Genomic DNA, 23,249 nt, shown 5'->3' with positions numbered 1-23,249 from the left:
TGAGCCATGATGCCCAACTGAACAACTGTGTGTGTGTGTGTGTGTGTGTGTGTGTATGCAGGTGCATGCGTGTGAGTCTTTGGGTATTCATCTAAATTATTTCCTCAGAATAAATTTTTAGAATTCGAATTTTTCAGTTTAAAAACATGTTCAGTTCTAAGTGCTCTTATGCTCTATTATTACCCAAGAAGCACAAAAGAAAATGCATTATCATTGCTTTTAACTCTTAAGCTTTCAGTCTGGTGAATTTTCAACCAAAAATGCTATGCAATTTTGAAGAGAAATTGTCTGGTAATTATTTTATACAGCTCTTCTCTTGTTCAGGTTCCTGTCTCCTGGGATTAAAGATGAGAAAATGAAACTACTTGCAAACTCCTTTTCTCTGTCCGGAGAGTCTCTCCTTCACTCTTCTGGTAAATGACCTTGCAGGATTATGGATGGTATTTAGAAATCTGTGTTATGAAGCTGTATCCACCAATGCCTCTGTTTAGTTAACATGAGGGGTGTTTTTAAGTTTCAGGAATGCCATTTGCTCATCATATTCTGTTTTGCCATAGCTAGGACACAGGTATACAGGCAGCATTTTTTCCAATGAGATTTTTCTGCCCTTGTTTTAGGCTGAAGAAATGTCAACAATTGGGAGTTTTGAAGGATTCCAGGCTGTGTCCCTGAAGCAAGAGGGAGATGACCAGCCCTCTGAGACTGACCACCTATCGATGGAAGAAGAGGACCCAGGCAAGGACCCGATGCCAAGACAGATTTCAAGGCAGTCAAGTGTGACTGAATCTACTCTTTACCCCAATCCTTATCATCAGCCTTATATCTCACGGAAGTACTTTGCTACACGGGTAAATTTATTGGTTTTCTTAAATACTACATAAAAATTCACCATAAAACATCTTAAAATCCTTCTGTGTATCACATATTTACCGAGCGTATTCACATTTGTTTCATGTAATCGTCATAATAATCATGAAGTAGGTATCCTTATCCCTATTTAAAGATGAAGGATCCGAACTTTAGATAATTTAAAGATCTATTTTAGATTCCAGAGGTAGTATTAAGAAGTATGTCCCCCAGCTTCCTTCTTTGGTTCCTCAGTTTGTGTTTCTGCTAAACCTGATCTCAAAGAACTAATATTCTGTAAGGAGAGAACCATAGTAGCTAGAGTACAAAGCTGTTAACCCGGTGAGGGTATTCATTGTGTGGGAAAGATATGGATAATGGAGTGGAGAGGGTTGCTAAGGATGCACTGACTCTCTAAGGTTTACAATGGGGTGCTCATATTACGACGTGGGGGCAGGTAGCTTTAAATCTCAAATCTACAGCTACCGTCTGGAGCTGAGCTCTCTTACGTGCGCAATGGAGCTGGGAAAGTAGATGGATGGGTAAGTAAGCAGGAGGGAGTTCGTATATCTAGATGTTAAAAAACAGTATTTTTAACTTTTAACATTTGGATCCAGTGGAGAGTGCTTCATAGGTTTCTAGTACCTTTCCCTCTTGAGCTCTTCCTCCTACTTATAGATCCTCTTTCCAATCCTTCAACATTCTTATTAGCACAGTCATGGTTAGCTTAGGGGTTATGATCAATCGGGGGCAAAATCAGGGAGTTTACACTACAGCAACAGAGAACATCTCATTTTCATGTGACCGTGGGAGATCTCTTTTTGGAAAAAAATGTATTTCAACTCATTCTCATAAAAATTTGGGGCCAGGGTTTTGTAACTTTTCCAAAGCTTTAATTAATAAATCCTGATTTGGTTGCTTTCAAAATATATCTTTGGTTTAGGTAAAGTTTTAACTAAAGCAACTTAACGAGTGTGTGTGTGTGTGTGTGTGTGCGTGCGTGCCTGTGTGAGTCTGTGTTTAAACATCGCATATACTCTTATGTGCAAGATGCTTTAGTAGGTGCTATACTATATGTGTGTTTGTGTGAGTGTCTCTGCATATGTAGAGCATATGGTTTGTTTTCCAAAGTATGTGAACTTTATTCAATATGCAAAGTTAAGCTGTGTGATATAGCTGCAAAGGAAATCAAAGCATCTCTTGGAGTTGTGCTATCTTTGATATTGATGATGTCAGGGTTTGATGATAGAAGAACACACTGTGATATAGAATAGGAGATTTATTATTGGGAGCTGATTTATTATGAGAGCTGGCTGAGACTATGGAAAATTGTCTTCTCTGAATCTGGTGTTGGGCCTGAAGTTAGAATAGGCCAACCAGTTGGCAGTTGTGAAGAGGAAATAGGGAAAAAGGAATAAGAAAACAATTGCATGGACAAACTGGAATTTCTGGTGACAATGTTTAACTTATGAGGAAAAACTGGAACCTATGTCTGTCTCCCACCAAGTTTAATCTTGATGATGTGAGGTCACTTTTAGAAGCTAGTGCTTTCATTACTGAGCTACACACTTAGCCAGCCCAGGAAGAGGAAAATCTTAGAAAGAAAGCCTGACCGTGATGGAAGGAGATGCAGGTACAGGGGCTACCCCTTGCCATCAGGTAAACCAGGATATCAGTTGCCATGAACATGAGTTGTCACAGTGCATGGTGACCTGCGCTGATCTTCAACAGGGAAAACAACTTATGTTTCAATTCTGCCTTTTGAATATTACACAGGTGTCTATTGTTGGCAGTCCTAATTGGGAAACACACCCAAAAAAGCAATTCTAGAAAATGTAGCTTCAGCTTAGCTAAACTGACAGAGACCAAATCCACTACACATGATGATTGTATTGGTGTTGCACCATGTAGGATATACAGCAAACGCACATCCTTTATCTGTTTGATTCCCCAGAGCAATACTGGGAGGCAGGCAGGAGAGGGCTTACCATCCTTGTTTTAAAGATGAACATATTGAAATTTGAGAAAAATGAAGCGACCTGTCCAAGTCATATAATGTTTGTGGAAGAGCTGCAGCTAGATTCCAGGTCTTGATTCTGGATCTTCTTTCTCCAAGTCCAACACTCTCCTAACCATGTACAATAGAATTTATGGTTCCTTTATAAGGTTTTCAATGACTGATTCCAATCAATTCAAAGAATATCTCTTTCATTAGGTGTATCGAAAACAATCTTAAGTTCTCAAAAGCTTGTGAGGGAAAATCTTCTAATTATTAGTGAATCTAAAGTAAACCTGAAGACTCTGGGGACCAATAGGGAGATTTTCCCAAGGTACTCAGCATTTGCCCTCATTCAGACCAACAGACATAATATGAAGAGCTCTTATTGCCATGTGAGTAAAATAAATGTGCATTCACACAAGTGAGAACAATGGAAATACAACTGTTGGCTTAACTGAAATTTATAACGATAAACTTAAAAAACAGATCCAGCTTTACTAGCTTATAAACCACAAGTCTGCTAATGGGTGGTAGTTGAAAAAAACTGGAGAGAAATGTGTGTGTGTTGGGGGGGGGGCGCGGGATATTGTATGTATATGCATGTATTTCCTCATCTACAAAGTATAGATAAAACACCAGTTTTATATAGAAATTTAAATAAGCTAACTTTGTAAAAGTTCTTAGTAGAGTGCATAACACATCTATCAATATTTTATAAATGGCATCTCATTGTTGTTATAAAGGCTTTCTCTTTTCTCTTGACTTTACATCCACTTTTCTGTAATTGGTCATAGGAAAGAACATTAAGATGCCTATGACCTCTTCATGATCTTCAGGGTAAGATATAAATGTAGACATATAGGGTCTGTAGCAGTAAAAAGGAAGCTAATTCATTTTCTCAAGGGATAATTCAATAAGATCAAGAATCTCAAAGATTCAAATCTATGAAGGAGTCATGATAAAATATGACTTCTTGAAGCTGAAATGAGATCTACAGATGATATAGTCATATGCTTCTCAATCTTTACCATGCAAAACATTATATTCTAGATTTCCACAAAGTCTTTGGTGATACTGATGCTCTCTGTCCTGAGACCACATTTTGAGCACCAGTGAGATAATCAACACACTTGTTCTCAAAGGAAAACAAGGCTCAGAGAAGGGAGAGTTGCTTGCTCAATGTCACAGTAGTTAGTGATCACTGACTTGCCCAAGAGGGTAGCAAGTGGCAAAGCTAGGGCTCGAACTAATTTCCCAATTTATAATTAGATTCAATTAAAAAGAAATCAACTTCTCATGGAGTAAGAATTTAAAGTGTATATGTTGTACATTCAGAAGGGTAGTCATTGAGTGGAGGAATTATGTGGTCAGGTATTTTATATTATTAAAATGTTTTAAAATTATTGCACAGGAGGTGGTTTATTGAAGAAAAATTAGAAAATGTAAATAAGCAAAGTAAAATAAAGATTATCGTTGCCCAAATTTAATCAAAATGTATTAAATCTGCTCTTATATATTTAGGTGCATATTCTTTTTTTCTTTCACTTATATATACACAATTTCTTGTGTAAAAATGGGATTATATGCCAACTATTATTTCCCATTTCAATAACATACTTCCATAATACAATTTTTAATAGTTTTATAATATCCAACTATAGGAATATACTACAATTTATTTAACTTTTGTTGTATATATAGGTTTCTTCCTGTCTAAATTTTTTAAGCTAGAAAGGAAAGTTACTCACTGGCTCCCTGTGGCAGGATAGTGCTCAATTTCTCCAGTGCCAGGAGTAAACAGCCAATGCCATAATCAGAAAGAAGCTCAATTATATGAATTACAAATTAGATTTACAAAGAGGTGACTGACACATAAATTAACTATTGACCAACAAGTCAATTTTAGCATCATAACCTCATATATGAGAACACATCTCTCAATACTGGATCATAAAAACAAGTATATCTGGCCGGGCGCGGTGGCTCACGCCTGTAATCCCAGCACTTTGAGAGGCCGAGGCGGGCGGATCACGAGGTCAGGAGATCAAGATCACAGTGAAACCCCGTCTCTACTAAAAATACAAAAAATTAGCCGGGCGTGGTGGCGGCGCCTGTAGTCCCAGCTACTCGGGAGGCTGAGGCAGGAGAACGGCGTGAACCCGGGAGGCGGAGCTTGCAGTGAGCCGAGATCGCGCCACTGCACTCCAGCCTGGGCGACAGAACTAGACTCCGTCTCAAAAAAAAAAAAAAAAAAAAAAAAAAAAACCCAAAAAACAAGTATATCTGGCCCCTTAAACCTCCTGTATCCTTTATGGATCACTCTGGGATGTTACTTCCTTTCCTCAGGCTTCCAACCTATTATCTATTTTCTGACACTGTGTGCCTCTGACTTAGCTTAGGAGCTCCCACTAGAAGGGTCTTGAGGAATATTGAATCCAACCTTTGATGCACACAAATGAGGTATGACTTGGTGCCAAGGTCAACCAGCAACCTCTGGGCCATGCAAGAACTAGAAGACAGGCCTGGAACCCAGAACTCTCGATGCTTTCTACCACAGCCCACTGCCTCTGACTTTGGAAAATGAATGAAAGGTCACAGAAACAAAGATCCAAACCACTTGCCATCAGTCTGCTTGGATAACCTTTTCCTTTGGTTTTAGTTCATCTGCTATTATTGCTTAGACATATCTAAAAAAGGCCCAGTGGCTTCTCTGAACAAAAGTACCCCTCAAGGCTAATAACTAGAGGTATATTATGATAATCTTCTTGGTTGTGGAGACTGATATTCAAAAGCAACTTCTTATGAAAGGAACAATACTTAGTCCACATGGGGAAAGATATTTTTAAACTCTCTGTAGGACTCTATATTTGCAGATACCTTATCAGAAAGTTGAAAGCGATTTGGGATGGGGAATTATCTCTAAATTTATACTCGAGAATGTAAATTACATACAAACTAATGGGACTGAAACTATTTGATCTTTTAATATTTAATTAACGGTTCCCCGTGGCGTTTTTATAGTCTGTGTTCTATTGTGAGCAACGAGACTTTAATAAGCAGGTTCAGGACTTCCCATTGTGTAGCAAGATGTCATTGCTTCCATGACACTAATTTGGCTTTCATACTCTCTTTCTTTCCCTCTTCTCTTGCTGTAGGGTTCCGTGTCTTGCTCTCACATTGGGAACAAATAAATATATTGGTTGTGTTATTGCCGGTGTGGGCTTCTTTCTGGTGTAGAAAATAGTCATCTCACTGGGCAAAAGGTTTCTTGATTCCCTCCAACCCTGAAATCCTGTGAAGATTATTAAAACATAAATTATTTTTCTTTATGAGAGCAGAGGACTAACCACAATGAGATACGATACATTCCCTTCATTTTCAGGTAAAGACAAATTTGCTTTGACTTTAAAAGACATATCTGATTTAGAGCTGATTTTCTTACTTTATGTGTTCATTGCAAAGTGACTCCAGTCTGGACATGACAAGAGAGACCGAAGTGTCTGAGTTTGCAGAGACATTCTTTTCTATACCACTGCTGTTTAGCTAAGGAGCTCATTACATGGAGAAAAATTAGCACAGACATGGACATTATTTGTGTGACAACTGGCCTCAGGCTAGTCTAGCTCAAGGAAATGTAAGGAAACAAACACATATGTTTTCAAAATTCCCCCAGTAGGTTTGCTTTAACTAAAACTATTCAGTGCTAGACTATAAAAGACAATATTGCCTGTTATGTTGTGTCGGATGATGTGTACATATTATTCCACCATATTTCCCTGTTTGTCTTAGGCTGCATGATGTCTCAGAGCTGATTATTCAATTACAGTAAACATTTGATCCCCAAATTCTGGTATAACTATTTTCCTATATAATGTCAGCCATAATGGGAATGATGATAAATATTTTATTAATCAGTATTTATCATTTTATATATAATAATATAATATATATAGTGTTTTGTAGCATGACTCAGTTACTGTTATTATCTTATCCATCTAATAAATGAGCAAACTGATGTGTAGAATAACAAAATGGTGTACAGTGGATCCTCATAAGAAAGGCTGAGATTTAAACCTAATGTCCTAGACACAAGTCAATGTATTTACACTTTTATATTTGGCACTGAATGACTAAAGTTAACTTATTATAATAACTATAATAGTAAGATAGGGGAGAGTACAATTCTGTATCTGGGTATATTTTCCTTCTGGGTTCTATAAGGGCTTGACCTACATTTTTACCAAAGATAAGAACTGCACAGTGAGAAGATTGATAGAAATCCAGAGGCTACCAATTCATTCTGTAAAGAACATGCTTTATTTTTTGTGTCTAACTTTTGAAAAGGTATACAGCAAAACATCACCTTCATATTCTATCTTCATCACATTCTTTGTGACCCATAGGGAACCAACGTTAATAGTTTCTATATATCCTTCAAGAGTTACTTTAGGCATAGAGAAGCAAATACAAATATTTGTTTTTTTTCCCTGTCCTCCTTTTTATACAGAAAATGGCATATTTTACCATCTCTTCTGATCATTTTTTTCTTTCATTTGATAATACATTTAAAAATCTTTCCATATGAACACAATTTTCTTCACACCTTTAATAACTTCATCATATTGCATTGTATGAATGTATCCTATAATATATATCCATAGTTCTTTATTGAGAGATGTTTGTGGTTTTTTTTCCAGAAATTTTTGCTATCCAAAAACAAGCCTGCAAAGAATACTTTATAGATATGTCATTTTGTATATATGCAAAAATTTCTTTAGTATAATTTCACAGAAGTGAAAATCTGGATCAAAGGATAGATCATTTTCCATTTTGATAGGCTTTGCCAATTATTTTCCATAAGCGAGGCAAATAAGGTTTTAAAAATTCTACATGATTATATTCATCTTCACATATCTTTGGCAAAGTGCCTGGCATAAAAGCATTCAATAAAATGCTTATTTTAGGATTATTTCATTACTCTTTAACTCTACTTAACAATTTTTTCTTCTGAAAAATATTAGTCTCACTACTAAGTTACATTTGTTGAGACCAAAATTATGTGAATACAGGAAGAGAGACCCCAAAAAATACCCATGTTGAGTCATCAAGGGAAGTATTATTTTTGAGAGGACAAGTGGGACTGAAAGAGTCAGACTGCATCACAGGGAGCAGAGGTTGAGTGTAGGGAAAATTGTCATAGAATCATAGGCAACTCCCCTCCAGAGTCATCTAGCCCTGCCAGTGGGGTCACTGGAGGTGACTGATGTTGGCACAACCTTCTATCTGTTGAAGTACATTTGAGCAGTGGTTCTCTTAGTGCAGCCTCCACACCATGAGTGGCTCCCAAGGACTTGTTAGAAATACAAATTCTCAGGTCCCACCCTGGTCCAGCAGAATAACATTCTCTGGGTATAGTTCCAGAAATCTATGTTTTAACACATACTTCAGGTGATTCTGATGGGCATTGAAATTTAAGAGTCATCGAGCTAGAGAGTCTATGAACTTGCTAGAACAGATGGCAATCAATCTTTAAGCTAAGGCTGGGCCTATAAGTAGTAACACCTGTTCGGGGAAGGCTGCAGAAAATGAGGTGAGGAGACAGACCGAGTTTATCTCCCTGAGTCAGCTAAAATTTATTGTCAGAGCGTTGGAAGAAGGTTATTTTGTGTTTTATTGACATGTGCTCTAGGAAAAGAAAAAAAGGTTTAATTTAAAAATGTACAGATTCCTAAAGGCTTTGAACTTTATAATGCTTGTTTGGGAAAACTGTTCCTCTGAAAGTGGCTGTCTTCATTTATATATTAAAATCTGAGTAAGATTGTAGAAGATGGGGCCTAGACCACTTTTTCTCCACCCAAGGAGAAGAGCTTGCTAGAGTTCAAGACTAAGTTCTCTGGAAGGCAGTTAGGCATACAGGCAACTGAATAAACCATATCCTTTGTGACCAGCTTTCCCGAGAAGCTGCTGGAATATACTAACTAATCGTAAGAGCAAAGTGGGCTAAGTCTGCTCTAAACTAGGTATTTTCTTCTTTCCACCTAGCCGGGGGCCATTGAGACTGCCATGGAAGACTTGAAAGGTCACGTAGCTGAGACTTCTGGAGAGACCGTTCAAGGCTTCTGGCTCTTGACAAAGTGAGTAGTTACAGCTGAGTGAAGGGCCGTGGAAATACAGCGTTTTCCTTGACATCACTGTAACAGAATAGGAGATGAACCTGTGGTAGAATTTGTCTGGTTGCTACATAAGATAAATGATTGAATTATCAGGCTAGTCACATTTTCTGGCATTCCATGGGGATGGTATGACCAGATATGACTCCTATGTATGACCAGATGATATGACTCCTATAACTGTTTTTTGGGCTGGTCCCATCACTCAACCATCACTACGTCTACCTTAGGTCAGGCCTGTATCACCACTCTCAAAGACTGTTATATCGGCTTCCTAATTCTCTCATTCTAATCTCTCTTATTTAAAATCACTCCCCCTATAAACATATTGAACTACTACTCATCTCATTTTAGGTGTCACAGAAAGAAAGTCTGGGAAAGAAGACAGATAAAATCAACATAGACACTTTGAATTTGATCTTATATACAATCATATGAACAGGAAAACCAGGGAAATCATGAAGAGAGCTAAGACAGGTGAATTTCCAGAGTTAGAATAAAAACCAAGTCTAACATTCAAGCCCTTATTGTGTCAATAACTGCCTGCATTCCCCCCAAAGATTACCTTATCCGTAAGAGCTTTGATTGCAGATGCCACCACAAAGATGGTCACATTTCTAGCCTTCCCAGAAATTATATTGTTTGTGTGACCATCTCTTTCCCCGCCAAGTAAATATTAGTAATACCATGGTCTTTATAATAATAAGTAAAATACCCCCATAATAAGAGAAAAAGGCAATTATTTTTTACTACAGAAGACTTAATATTAAACAGATAATTTGATTAGACCACCCAGTTCAGATACTTGATTAATTTAGTAAGTTCTGTTTTCCGGCTTAGTAACCTTTTTTGTTTGTTTGTTTGAGACGGAGTCTCTCTCTGTCGCCCAGGCTGGAGTGCAGTGGTGCGATCTTGGCTCACTGCAAGCTGCGCCTCCCGGGTTCACGCCATTCTCCTGCCTCAGCCTCCCGAGTAGCTGGGACTACAGGCGCCCGCCACCGCGCCTGGCTGATTTTTTGTATTTTTAGTAGAGACGGGGTTTCACCATGTTAGCCAGGATGGTCTCGATCTCCTGACCTCGTGGTCCGCCTGCCTCGGCCTCTCAAAGTGCTGGGATTACAGGCATGAGCCACTGCGCCCAGCCCTGGCTTGGTAACTTGATCACAAAAGGGTTCAGCAGAGAAGCTCAGTGATTCCTATGCCTTGAGCAAATAATCATTAATCTTTAACTCCTGGGCAGGATGTCTTGTTAGACTAAGTTTCAGGAGGGCAACACTTGAATGTTTTACCATCCAGGCCAGCAGAACAAATTTTTCAATCAGTGGGAAGTAGCACCATTATCACCTGTGAGTTCATCTGACTGATCACCATTTTATACTATTGTTCCAAATGCGTTCCAGGCATTAAATACAAATGAACTCTTAGACACCAACCTATCTGTCAGTTTTGGGTTTTTGTTTCTTCACGCATAAAATGGAGATAATAGTATGTATCTGAAGAATTCTTGAGAGGACCAAGTGAGATAACATTGGTAAATTAGCAAAACACCTAGCACATGGACTTTCAATAGCAGTTAGTGCCCCTCTTAGTTCACAAGTAGTAACTATTAGTAAGAGGCTCTTTTTCGTAGTGTCCGCCTTCATTTCTATCCTATCCATCTCTGTCATTTCTGGGTTACCGCTAATGAAAAGGAAACTCTGTAATTCAGGCTTTTTCCTAATTCACTTTTACCAACACTCATTTCATTTCCCACTCCCCACTTTCCATCCAGAGTGAAATTTGACTTCTGCAAATGAATAGTCGGCCTTGATTAGAATAGGTGTCAACATAGATTTTGGAGATCCAATCAGTAGTAAACACTTAACTAATTTGTTTCTAGATTGCAACTCCCTTACAAGAAAGAATACATAAATGTGGTATTTCTAAATCTAGTCAGGGCTGTTGTTGAGTTCTCAGATAACAAAACTGGTAATTTCTTTAATATTGCACATTTTAATTAGTTTTATTTATATAGAAATATGCTTTTTTGTTTGCTTGATTATTTTTATTCAGTGATTATAAAGATGTGTCGACATAAATTGTCCAAAGCTAAGTCAGACTATGAATTGTATTGAAGCTTAGCACTACAATTCTGCATGCTTGATTTAACATCAACTACAATGATTGGTAACATCAGTAGTTTTCAGAAAAATATGAACAGCTGTCCCCCAAAGACCCAAACTTTGAACCCAGCTTGAACCTAATAGGAAGCTCAAAAGTTGGTAAGGCCTATCTAGAAACTCATTTTACATTTCTCTTTTGTTTTGTGGTAGGTATTTAAATTAACTACAACAATGAGGGATGAGTCCTGCATACATGCAATTTCTTACTATCATATTTGCTTGTTTGCTTGCAGACTTTCTTCCTTTGCACTTTGGAACCCATCCATCTCCTTTAAATCGTAGTTCCTTGGTGTTCTTTTAGGTCTTCTCTCTGCCAAAATCCTTTACCTCCTCTTCCCCATTAAAACCTACTTTCCGGAGAAGTTCTGATTTCAGTCATTTCTGCCATAGTGAGAATTTGACAGTTTATTTTCTTTCTTCGTGGGTTCCGAGATGCATTATGCAATGGAAAGAGCTGCTAGTTGTAAAGACGGTGGTTCAGGCATCTGGTCCAAATAAATAAGGTTCCTAGTCTAGCCACTGTTACTTTTCAAGCAGAAAAGTAAGAAAAAATAATTGTCAAAAAGAGGAGCATTCATGGAGGATTTGAATGGCCTTTCATATTTAAGCCTTTTTGTTTGTTTGTTTGAAAATTCTAGCACACCAAGGTAGGGAAAGGCAAAAACAACAACAATGAGAACACATAAACAAAAATCCCAACTCCCCCAACAGCAACCACAAAACAAAAAAACTAAACAAAATAAACAAACATGCAGGCCCAGAAAGGTGAGAGCTTGCAATTACTCCTGGCTTCTTTTTATAACGGAATGAGACCCATTTATTTAGTTCTTATGAATTACAGGAGCTGTAATGTGGACCAACTGCCCTAGCCTCACCAACCACACAAGATTCTCTTTTATGTATGACAAAAATGACTGAGCTTCATGCACATTAACTTTTAGCTCATTTCATGGAGATGGGACACTCCTGGCTGCTTGTCTAGCAACCTGGCTGCCTGTCTAGCATGTCTGGCTTTGGAACAAGGATTCCCATTTCAGAATGATGAGAGTAAAAGCCCTTTTACTGTGTATAGCACATTATAAATTATTTTCACATCTGTGAACTTATGTTAGCTTCACAACAACTTTGTTGGTTTTATGATTCCCATTTTATAAATGAGGAATGTGGGCTGGAGAACATGAAGTGCCCAAATGAGGAACGTGTAAGTGTTAGAGCAAGGAAAATAGACTGCACCCCTGCATTGGCCTTGAGGCTGATTGGGTTCTAATTATTTCCAAAGATGCAGGGGTGAGTTGATTGATGAACTCAGCTCAATCTTTAGTCATGTTTGATCAGAGTCCTTTAATCAGAAATAGTTTGATGTAGGAGGGCAAGGTGGGAATTGTCAAGAGAAGAGACTGGAAAAGAGCCTAAGTGCCTTTGCATCATGTTAAAGAACTTAGGTTCTATCCCATATGTGATGGGGAGGCACTGAAGGGTTGAGAAAGTACAATCAATTTCCATTTTATAAAGATCACTATCGGCCCTCAACCTTTCATCTAAAATTGTTGGGACTAGATGTGAATCAGAAATGAGAATTTTTTCAGATTTCAGAAGAATAAGACAATGCATATGTTGTTTATTTTACTAACATTAAGTTGGTAAAGTCATTTTCCAAGAAGTGGTACTCAAATTAATTCGGGTAAGCTGCTTTGTGATTCTCTAAATTGACATGGACACATTATTCAATAAAATCAGAAAAACAAGTTTGCAGGCACTTCGGAAGAGAACACAAAGAGAATAAACAGAGAGTCCAAGAGGGGCACTGGAGAGATGCAGCCCTAAACTTCAGCTAGATCCCAGTTTAGCTGACATCATTAAGAGAATTCTAATGAATCTTCAATTGGGATTCAGGCCTCCAGCCGAGCTCATCCAGGAGTGTGATATACAGCTACAAAGGCAGGATAGTATTTATTTCCACCTTGCAGTTTCCTATTACCCTTTTATTGGCCCTTCTGAAACAAAGCGATTATTTTAAAAATTATGTGTATGCGTTTAGAACCGATCCATTAAGCCGGCACCAAGGAGAACGTCTTGACACTCTATGGAATCTCAAAAAGTATGATATGATGGCAATAAAGTGGCTCTTCAGCAGAATGTGTTTGAGGTGTCTTTGTCTACAATGGTTAAAGAGACAGGAGGAGACAGCGCCTTCCTCCACACACGTTAGTGTGAAGTGGTCGTGGTGGATTGTTGTTCTTATTCTTCTTATTCCTCATTGAGAGTAGTTGCCTAAGGTATCTAAGAAGCAGTAATTCTTGCTCTTCATCTTTGTAAAAGATACTGAAAATATGTTTCATTATTCCCCCAAGTCCACCTAGTGTCTATCTCAGGGCTTCAGTGTAATTAATATGTGAAATCGGACTGTCTATGCATAACATATAGACAGTAGAATCAAAGTGAAGTTGAAGAGTCAGCCAGGTGTCATAGAGAAAGCACTGAATTCAGAATCAGAAGGTTTGGCTTTGAATCCTGGATCTACTACTTACTATCAGTAAAGCTGGGTGAACTTGGATAGGGTTTGTCTTTTTAATTTTTTTAATTGGTGAATTTGTTTTAATATGTCCTTTTTTGCTTTAATGTTCGATTTAATATGTCCTTGTTTTAATAGTTTTTCCTCTGTTGTGCAAAGATTCCCCATGTAATAGGTCCTTTAGTTCATTAGATATTTACTATTCTTGAAAGAAGAATATATATATATTATTCCAGCTTATATTTATGCATTCTTGCCAAAAATTGTTACATATTAATAATGACATTTATTGAGCACTTAAAATGCACCAAATGTTTTGATGTCCATGCATTTGCTATTATGAGAACAAATGCATATAATTATTTTTAACTTTTATTTTAAGTTCAGGGGTACAAGTGCAGGTTTGTTACATAGGTAAACTTGTGTCATGGGGGTTTGTTGTACAGATTATTTCATCACCCAGGTATTAAGTCCAGTACTCATTAGTCATTTTTCCTGATCCTTTCCCTCCCCTCACCTTCTACCTTCTGGTAGGCCCAGTGTGTGTTGTTCCCCCTATGTGTCCATGTGTTCTCATCATTTAGCTCCCACTTATAAGTGAGAACATGTGGTATTTGGTTTTCTGTTCCTGTGTTAGTGTGCTAAGGATAATGACCTCCAAATCCAACTCCATCTATGTCCCTGCAAAGGACATGATATCATTCTTTTTTATGGCTGCATAGTATTCCATGGTATATGTGTACCACATTTTCTTTATCCAGTCTATTATTAATGGACATTTAGGTTGATTCTATCTCTTTGCTATTGTGAAAAGTGCAAATGTATATAATTTTCATGATCTTCTCTAAATGGAACTTCTCTTAGTTTTTTCCTTATATTTTTCCTGATTACCATATAGTTTTTATAAAGTTACTCAATCATTCACCTATTATCAGACAATTACTGTCCAAACTGTCAATGACACACAAATGTAACGGTTTATTATTATTCTTTCAAAACTGAATCTCCAAGTAGGAAATATCAATCAGTGGGGCAGAGTAAGACTGTATGATTGGAAAGATAAATGAAACTCTATGAAGCATCCCCATTTATTTTTGGCTATTTCTACAATAATAATATTTCTATAGCACTTTATAGTTTAAAAAGTCTCTTCATTTCGATTAGTCTTCACAGTAACAGTCTGAGGTAGGAAACATTACCTTCAGTTTATAAATGAGAGAATCTAGGCTCAGAAGAGTAACACAGCTCTGAAGTTGCAGGAATAAGGTTCCAGCCTGGTATGTTGCCTTCACTTTTGCCATAAGAGCCTTTCCACTGTCGTGCAAAGATGCCACATGTGCCTCAGTATTATATTGTAATCTTAGATGGACAAGGGTTGCCTCTTTCATATTTGGCATTCCCTGAAGAGCATACTGGCTGGATCTCCCCTGCAAAAACTTATTTGAAAAACAGAGAATGCTCCTTATTGGATTTGGTGCAGTAAGTGGAAGTGTGAAGGGCATCTGTGCTTCATTTAGGAAGATGCTGCGGAAGAAAGGGCTCTATTAGATCTTTAAATAAAGAAAAGGGCAGCCTGGGAGACAAAGGAACACTGAAGAATAGGTGATCAGGGATTGTTTTCCAGGCACAGGGCTGCCTCTTTTAAGTATCCTGGTCCCCAAAGCGACACTGTGTGTGATCGCTTTCACACCTACGATCCTATGCAATTCTCAAACAGACCCATGGGAGCAGGCAGTGAGGAACTATTGGCTTTATTTTACGGATGAAGAAACCCAGAGATTAAATGACCTGTCGAAGGGCAACCACTTATTAAGGGTCACAGGAGGGCTTGACTTCATGACACCTCTCTCTCAGGCTAGTTGTCTTCTCATTACACTGCTCTTGCTGCCTTTGTGATTTTTTTTTTCATCTCCCAATACAGTGATCACTGCAGTTCAAATTGGTTAATTAATCTTTGTGCCTGTGTCTGTTTTCTTTGTTGACTGTCTTTTTTTTTTTTTTTTTTTTTTTTTTTTTTTGCAGGGAAGAGGATCAGGGGTTCATTGGGCAGGTTCAGAGACCTTTTCCTCTCCAGATCTTTCTCTGGATTTTGCTGTTCATTTGACTTTATTTAGTCTTTGACCAGGAAAAACAAAAAACTCAAATGCAATGCTGATGGACTAAAGCTAATCACACTTTTACCTTGTCACAGTCTCATTATGTTATCAGGATTGCTAAACTAATTATATAATAAAAACACTACTACCAATAATTAAAAAGCAAAAAGATAAAAAACCCTGGAAATCAGGGATTTCTAATCCTTATTAAATCATAAGGAACCGAATGATAAAAGTACTATGGAAATTACCATTTCTGAATTGCATCTTCTACTCAACCCCATGGATTTTTGTACACGCTCATCTAGTCTAGACCCCTGCTACTTAAAGTGTGGTCCTGAATTCAGCAACACCAGCATCACCTGGGAGCTTTTTAGCAATGCTGACCCTTGGTCCCCACCCCAGCCAGGCCTGCTGAACACAAATCTGCATTTTCACAGGATCCCCAATTGATTCCTATGCACATTAAAATTTGAGAAAAATGCTGGTCCAGATCACTCTCATGTTCACGTGTAAGAATTTCAGTGGGTTCTCACTGCTTCCATATATGTCTGTTGCATCCACAAGCCCTTGTATATCATGACTGAGTTTCTCTCTCTAGCCTTACTTACCATTATGAGCCTTTACAAATTCTATCAGTCAAATTGAACTGCCTGCTGTTTCCCCAAATTTCCGGTGCTATCCTTTGGCCTCATGATTGCACTCACCCCATTTCCTCTGTTTTGTATGCCTCTCCCTTTTTTCTGCTGACCCAGGCCTCTCCTGTCATTCAGGGATACCAACTCCACAGAGCCTTTCCATATTGATTCAGCCGGAATAATCTTATCTCCCTCTTTGTGCTCACGTTTTACGACACAGTGTAGTTCCTTGTGCACATTGTGAAGAAGGCACTCCTTCAGGCAGGGCCTGGTTCTGATTCACTTATATTCAGCATATCTCAGCCTAGTTCCCAGTGATTAGTACAGTGTGTGGCATATGGCTGGGCTCAGAACTTACCACACACTTGGCTCAGATTTAGTTCTGATCAAGTAATCCACTGTATGAAGCCCTTGGCTGATACTAGCAGGGTCCATCTGTTGTGTCCTGCCTCCACGTCCATGGGCCTCCAAGCAGCTCAAAGCCCAGTAAGACTTGCCTCTGTCTTCGGGTGAAAGCATTCAGGCTAGAAAGTGCCTCAAATCTATCAAGATGTTAATGACCTGTGGCAGGACTCTGGCAGCAACAAAAGTGGGTGTTTTTGACAACCACTTAATTAAACACATTGCTTTTCTCTCTAAATTCACCATGGCAGCAACCTTGTCCTGATAGCGAATGGTCTCTGAGTGACCTGCATTATAAGACAGTGAGGGCACTTAGTTGCTACAGTCACAAATGTACTTGGAAGTGTTCATTTTCTCATGACTGCTACCAATTAGGGAGGACTCAGAAAAAGTCAAGAGGTGAAAGGAGTCTGATGCAGCGAAATGCCTAGCTCTATCAGTTAGCTATTTGGCCATGGTTGTACAAATCTCTTATGTCCTCTGGGCCTCAGTTTTATGATCTATAAAATGGGGATCTTAAGAGGGTTATTTCAATGATTGCATTACTTAATAATGTACAATACTTACAACAGTTTTTTTTTTTTTTTTTTTTTTTGGCCATATGTTATGTCATGTAAGAGTTGGCTTTTTATTACTATTATTAGTAGCAGTATTTATTTATATTCATTCATTCATACATTTATTTATGTATTTACTGAGTTCCCTCTGTAAACCCAACTCTGCCCTAAGTGATGAATGTACAATGATAAATAAGACACATTTTCTATCCTCAAGGAGCTCTCAGTCTTGTGAGAAAGAAAGACACGTAAACAAAGTCACAACAGAATATGATACATGCTGATATATGGCCCTACAAATGATTCCATGGGAACATAAAACTCACTGTGTATTGTTACATTAGGTAAAGAAGACATCATGATTTTAAAAGGAGAAGGGATTTCCAAAAGAAGTGATGCTATAAAACATTCCTGGAAGGCCAGACGCGGTGGCTCACACCTGTAATCCCAGCACTTTGGGAGGCCAAGGTGGGCGGATCATGAGGTCAAGAGATTGAGACAATCCTGGCCAAGATGGTGAAACCCTGTCTCTACTAAAAACACAAAAATTAGCCAGGCGTGGTGACGCGGCCTGTAGTTCCAGCTACTCAGGAGGCTGAGGCAGGAGAATCGCTTGAACCCGGGAGGCGGAGGTTGCACTGAGTGGAGATCACGCCCCTGCTCTCCAGCCTGGTGACAGAGCCAGACTCCGAGACTCCGTCTCAAACAACAGCAACAAGAACAAGAAAAACATTCCCGAAAAGAGAAGAATACGTGCAGAGTAACAGAGGTGGGCTCAGGGAATCACAAACAGTTCAATGTGACCGGATTATAGTGAGCAAGAGTGAGAGAACTAGAAACAAGCTAGAAAAATAGGAAAGAATGAGAACGTAAAGAAATTCTGAATGCTAGTCCAAGGAGTTTGGATCATATTCTCTTCTGGAGTCACAAACTGGGGATCCATAGGCCATTTCCACTCTGCTCCATGTTTTTTTTAAATCTAATTTTGAATGCCTTCAGAAAGGCTGTGCGCTCCCAGCTTGCCAACACATTGCCACTGCCCATTGCCTTACACCAGCCCCTCTTTATTCTCTAGCGCAGTGTGCAATGGTGCATGGGAACCAGCTCTCACCCCTTCATGAGAGCCATCTGTGGGTGTCTCTTCCAACTTCTTGTCAGGAACCTCGCCTTGGTGTCTTGAAATCAGTTATGACAGTTATTTATACCAAGGTAATAAAGTCTAGACATTATTATTATGATTATTTTCGAACTTGTGTAATATTGACAGCACACCATTGCTTTTATGTTGCCTTCATGGCCACTATAGGCATTCTGTCTTAAGGTACTGAAGGATATCAAGTAGGGTGTTGACATTGTTAGAAATGCATTAGGCTCTGGAAATAATTGCTCAATAATTTAAGCATAGTCTTCATTATTTAGGAGCCTGACAGTGTGTTTCCTTAAAGCAAACAAGACCTCAGTCTTAATAGTGAGGCTATCAACACTTTTAGACCATTTTAACAGCAGTTATACAAACAACTTTGATAGCCTGTTAGGAGTAAACATGCTGCTTGATTTACAAACAGTGCATTGTCTTCTCTCTAAGGGGTTTCCTAGGTTGTGCCAAAATGTCCTGTAGGCAAGGTAGGGTGGGTTTAAGAACAGCAAGTAGAGCAGGAAGGGTGAAGAGAAGGAAGGCTGTGCTTCCAATGGTCTGTTCAGGGGACAGAACTGCACAGTCCAAGAGTTGCTGTGGTTTCAGAAATGCTTTGCTATGTGAATTAATTAAAAATGTAGAATGCTAAGTAAAGAAAATTACCAGGGACAGAGAAGGATATTATCTAATGATAGAAGAGACAATCCACCAAGAAGATATAGCAATTCTAAATGTGAAGGTACCAAACAATAGAGTTGAAAAGTACGTAAAATAAAAACTGATAGAACAGAAATGAGAAATAGACAAATCCATAATTATAGTTTGAGACTTCAACACTATTCTCTCATTAATTGGTATTACCGCTAGACAGAAGATCAGGAAAGATTTAGAAGAACTCAACAACACCATCAATCAGCTGGACCTAATTGATATTTATGGAACAATTCATTCAATAACAGCAGAATGCACATTCTTTTTAATCATCTACATTACATATGGATGCTGATGGAATATTTTGCTTATGCAAGAGCTACCATATCCTTAGCGACAGAACAAAACTCAACAAATTTGAAAGAATTAAAATCATACAGAGTATGTTCTCAGAGTACAATGGAGTCAAACTAGAATTAAATAATTAAAAAAATAGAAAAATGTCCAAACACTCGGAAATTAAACATACTTCTAAACAATTCAGTGATCAAAGAGGGAATCTCAAAGGAAATAAAAAGTACAATAAACTGAATGAAGAAAAAATACAACTTATCAAAATGTGTGGGATGCAGCGAAAACAGTGCTGAAAGTGAAATTTATAGCACTAAAGAAAAAGTGTACATATTAATTAAGGGAAAGTCTCAAATCAACAACCTAAGCTCCTGCTTCAAAGAACTAGAAAAAGAAGAGCAAACAATCCCAAAATGAGTAGAAGAAAGTAAATAACTTAGATAAGAATAGCAATCAATGAAAAAATTAAACAAAACAAAACAAAAAAACAAAAGAACTATAGAAAAAATTAACAAAACAAAAATTTGGCTCTCTGAAAGGATCAATAAAATGGAAAGCATCTAGCAGGGCTGACCAAAAAAAAAAAAAAGAAAGAGAAAAGAGGAGACACAAGTTACCAATGTTACCAATATCAGGAATGAAACAGGGGCTATCACAACATATCATTACAGACGCTGCAAATGTTAAAGAGACAATCAGGGATTATAACTAACAATTCTACACATATTGATTTGACAACTCAGATGAAATGAACCAGTTTCTCAAAACACAAACTATTACTACTCACTCAACATGAAAGAAAAAAAATAACTGAATAGCCCTGTAACAATTGGGAAATTGAATAACTCAGGAGACTAAAGGCAGGGGCAGGGGAGATCATTTGAGCCCAGGATACTAGCCTAGGCAACATAGGGAGAACCTGTCTTCACACACACACACAATTAGCCAGGCACACAGTGGTTCACGCCTGTGGTCCTAGCTACTTACGAGGCTAAGGCAGGAGGATCACCTGAGCCCAGAAGTTTGGGATTGTCTCTCTGTAGCCCTGTCCTGGTGTCAGGCCTCAGTTCCATAGCAGGGTAATTGGTGAGCATCTCCCCCGCCTTTCCCACCAGAGTTCCTGGAGGAGGAAGCAGGACTGCTGTACAGGGAGGGCCGCGGCAGCTGCTCTTCTGTCCCTGGCACAGGGCTTTGCTCAGTGTGGGCAGTTTTAGCCCCTGAACTGAATTTTTCTTTTCTCAAAAGTCATGCTGGGTGCTTTGGAGCTGTCATGTTTTTGCCTCTTACCTTGAGATTGACTCAGTTGTAGCCCTCACTGTGAAGAAGCAGACAGAAGCTTCTTTATCTGCTGTTTTGATACAAGTTGTTACTACACCCTTCTTACACTGTAACTTAAAAAATGCAATCAATGTAAAGTTGTAACACATCAGCGTTCTTTCAAATGTTGATTTCAGTGAACTTTTTTGTATGTGATTTGTAGAAAAATAAATAATAAATAAAAAACTGTAAAACTATGGTCACGCCACTGGTCTCCAGCCAGGGTGCCAGAGAGACCCCGGCTCTAAAATTACGAAATTTAATTTATAATTAAAGATTTCCGGGCCAGGCGCAGTGACTCACGCCTATAATCTTTGAGAGGCCGAGGCGGGAGGATTGCCAGAGCTCAGGAGTTCGCAACCAGCGTGGACAACACGGTGAAACCCCGTCTCTACTAAAATACAAAAAATCAGCCGGGCGTGGTAGCGGCGCCTGTAGTCCCAGCTACTCGGGAGGCTGAGGCAGGAGAATGGCGGGAACCCGGGAGGCGGAGCTTGCAGTGAGCTGAGATCCGGCCACTGCACTCCAGCCTGGGAGACAGAGCGAGACTCCGTCTCAACAACAACAACAACAACAACAACAATTCCTCTAAAGGAAAATTTAGGCTCAGAATTCCATGAAATATTTACAGAAGATGAACATTAATTTACTTTTTTTTCCCAGAAAATAAAGCAGAAGGAAATACTCCCAACTTATTCTGTGAAGCCACTATAACCTGATACCAAAAGAGTACAAAAATAAAACTATAGATCAGTATTCCTCATGACTATAGATGCAAAAATTCTTAAAATAATAGCAAATATAACACAGTAATTTTTTTTAAAAAAATTGGTGTAAAAAGTAAGTATATTCTAGGCATGCAAGGCAGGTTCAGTTTGGAAAATCAATCAATATAATCAACCATATTAACAGGTCAAAGCAGGTAAATCATATCATCATATCAAAGGATGCAGAGAAAGTATTTGACAAAACTCAGCACCCACTCATGATAAAACCAAAAAAGAGGAAAACTTTCCTCTATTTAATAGAAAAATTTGCATAAAATCTATAGGTAACATCATGTTGTTGGGAAATGTCTAATGGTTCCCCCCTAAGACTTGGGACAAAGAAAGGGTATTCATTCTCACGACATTGAATACTCTAGTAATTCAATGTAATACTAGAAATATTTGCCAGCACAATAAGGCAAAAATAAAATAAAATGCATACAAATCAGAAAGGAAAAATATTAACTATCTCTATTTGTGTATGACATGATAATCTATTTAAAAAATTATAAGACGTCTACCAAAAAAACCTTCCAGAACTAATAAATTATTTCAGCAAATTTTCAGAATATAAGATCAGCACCATAAGTCAGTTATATTTTTACATACTAGCAATAAAGAAGTAAAAGCTGAAATTACAAATGCAATAACATTTGTAATCATGCAAAATAAAGAAGAATTACTGAAGTACAAATCACACAAATATGTATAGGACTTGTATGCTGAAAACTACAGAATGCTCCTAAAAGAAATCACAGAAGATCCAAATAAATGAAGAGGCATACTGGGTTTGTAGATTGGAAGACTCAACATAGTAAAGATGTCAGTTATCTTCGAATTTGAAATACAAATCAAACGCAATTCCTATCAAAATCTAAGCAAGATATTTTTGTAGGTATAGACACATTTATTTTAAAATGTGTGTGGAAGGACCAAAAAAAGAATAGCTAAAACAATTCTTAAAAAGAATAAACTGCTCTTAACTGGAAGGCAGTTCCTATTTTCTGTGGTGGAACTTCAGCCTTTGGCCATAGCCGACTGGACAAAGAGAGGTTAAGTCATTAGACAGCCTGTGACCCAAAGGGAGAGCTTAAAGAAATGATCTCGGTGAACAAAACTATCTATCTTGGGAATCTGAACTGAGAGATACAGAGATACCACAGTTAGTTTTGAGAGCAGATCTGAAAATTCACGTACAGTCAGGACTAAGGAAACAATTAAAGGCCACAGGCAAGAAGCAAGTAAAGAGGAATGAATATTTATGGTAGTAGAAGTCATGCACCAGTCAAGAGAAACATGAGGTGTATAGAGAGACACAGGAAGCATGACAGAGACTACTCTTGAGGGAGTAGCTTTTGCTCCTTGTGTCTTTCCGGGTGCCAGGAAGCCCAACTGTACAGTGGCCGGGCTTCCGTGGGATTTCTTAGAGTATTTTTACAGCATATTGCCTCATCTTGGGTTTGCCTGATCTGGGCTGTGTCCCCTCTACCATACAAGCTGTAACGAACATACTACAGTAGGCAGATCTCTCTCCTGCTTACAATAATAAAACAATGGAGGTGGCAAGATGTGTACATTTGTTCTATCTTGTCCCTCTGTTCTTCCCTCCTTGCAGCCTCCTTACAATGAGGTCTTGTTCTCCTACC

The 23,249-nt window shown here is 38.4% G+C and overlaps 1 protein-coding gene across 1 annotated transcript in view; it reads left to right on the top strand.

Moving 5' to 3' along the window:
• The first annotated feature begins 308 nt into the window (after positions 1 to 308).
• TPRG1 (tumor protein p63 regulated 1) overlaps positions 309 to 23,249 on the top strand; it is a 115,940-nt gene continuing 92,999 nt past the window's right edge. Inside the window, exons 1-3 of the mRNA XM_045387175.3 lie at positions 309 to 413; positions 618 to 848; positions 8,888 to 8,979. Coding sequence (XP_045243110.2) covers positions 627 to 848; positions 8,888 to 8,979 — 314 coding nt within the window. The 5' untranslated portion in view covers positions 309 to 413; positions 618 to 626. The remainder of the gene's footprint in view (positions 414 to 617; positions 849 to 8,887; positions 8,980 to 23,249) is intronic.

Source organism: Macaca fascicularis, chromosome 2 (assembly GCF_037993035.2).
Source record: "Macaca fascicularis isolate 582-1 chromosome 2, T2T-MFA8v1.1".
NCBI lineage: Eukaryota > Metazoa > Chordata > Mammalia > Primates > Cercopithecidae > Macaca > Macaca fascicularis.
This window is presented reverse-complemented; position numbering and strand designations above follow the sequence as displayed.